The sequence below is a fragment of the Hyalella azteca genome, unplaced genomic scaffold (assembly GCF_000764305.2).
Source record: "Hyalella azteca isolate HAZT.00-mixed unplaced genomic scaffold, Hazt_2.0.2 contig6857, whole genome shotgun sequence".
Lineage (NCBI taxonomy): Eukaryota > Metazoa > Arthropoda > Malacostraca > Amphipoda > Hyalellidae > Hyalella > Hyalella azteca.
In genome coordinates, this window is record NW_025936999.1 from 24,300 (window position 1) to 25,581 (window position 1,282).

At 44.1% G+C, this 1,282-nt stretch overlaps 1 protein-coding gene across 1 annotated transcript; it reads left to right on the plus strand.

Moving 5' to 3' along the window:
• The first annotated feature begins 491 nt into the window (after nt 1–491).
• On the plus strand, nt 492–842 carry LOC108667206 (nematocyst expressed protein 3-like). Its single transcript, XM_018154200.1, has one exon. It carries the CDS (start codon nt 492–494, stop codon nt 840–842), a length of 351 nt encoding a protein of 116 aa, XP_018009689.1.
• The last annotated feature ends 440 nt before the right edge of the window (nt 843–1,282 follow it).

Below are 1,282 nucleotides of genomic sequence, written 5' to 3' on the forward strand. Positions count from 1 at the left end.
GTCCTCGGAGCACAGATCCTTCCGATAAACGCGGTTAAAATTTTCTTCCTTAGCAATCCTTGGTAGCCACGGTAATTGTTTCGGACATAGCAGTCACATTTTACGCTTGACTACCGCCTAACTGATTCAACCTGAATAATTAGTTTGATAATACGTCNACACATCTTAGATGTGTATAAGAGACAGGTAACAACCTGAGGACGTTTGTACGCAACAGAGAATATTTTAATGTTGTCGTACGTGGCGGCAACCATCAGTGCAAGTCATTTTGCGCTCACTAGAACGTATCCTTTTTGGGAAGTAGGCTTGTGACAATATTGCTCCGGTTACTCATGTCAGGCGGCAGAGGGTTAAATGCAGTGCACTCATTAAATTAATAATGAATTAAAATGAGTTCCATTAATAATGAATTAAAATGAGTTCCGTGTCGCGACATGACGAAAATCAGACGGTAATCAACGCCCGCCGATCGGCGGCCGTCGAGAGGACCGATGCCTGCGCCGGAAGCTGAGGCCTGCACCGCCGCTGTTCTACCCGCCGCTACCGCTCCTGCTGGACCGCCGCTTCATGTCCCGCCGCCGCCACCGTACCAACTGCCACGCCACATCACGTCCCGCCACCACCGCTCCAGCTGGACCGCCACATCACGTCCCGCCGCCGCCACCGCACCTGCTGCCTCCGCCACATCACGTCCCGCCGCCGCCACCGCACCTGCTGCCCCCGCCACATCACGTCCCGCCGCCCGCCGTTGGCTCCATGCACGCAAATCAAGTTCCTTGTCCGGGCGCGAAAAAATTGAGTCCGCCATGTCTTCTGAGGCGGAAATTATGTTTAAGAATTAAATTAAGTAATTGATTTAAATTTTAATCGTAATTATTGTTCCTTTAATATTCAAACAGAGCTATACAATTCCCGACCGTTATCACGCTTTATCATTATTTCAAAAATCAAATAATAATTTAATAAGACATTTGTTATTATGCCTAGAGGAACTGTATAAATATTCAGCTATATTGTAATAAATAATTGTCTATTTGATTTTCGATTTGCAGTGAATGCATCAAATGCACAAATAATCTTTGTTTATGTGTTGATATCAACTATTAATTTCAAAAGAATACTCCTTCCAGTAGATTGAATAGAGAATAATTCATTTTGAGCCTAAAATTATTCCCGAACTGGAGAAACTGTTCGTGGTGTCAGGCATGAACAAATTCGCAATTTTTCGTCGTAATCTGAACGCTCATATTTAATTTGCTTGCTAAATTTATTATTGACTTAT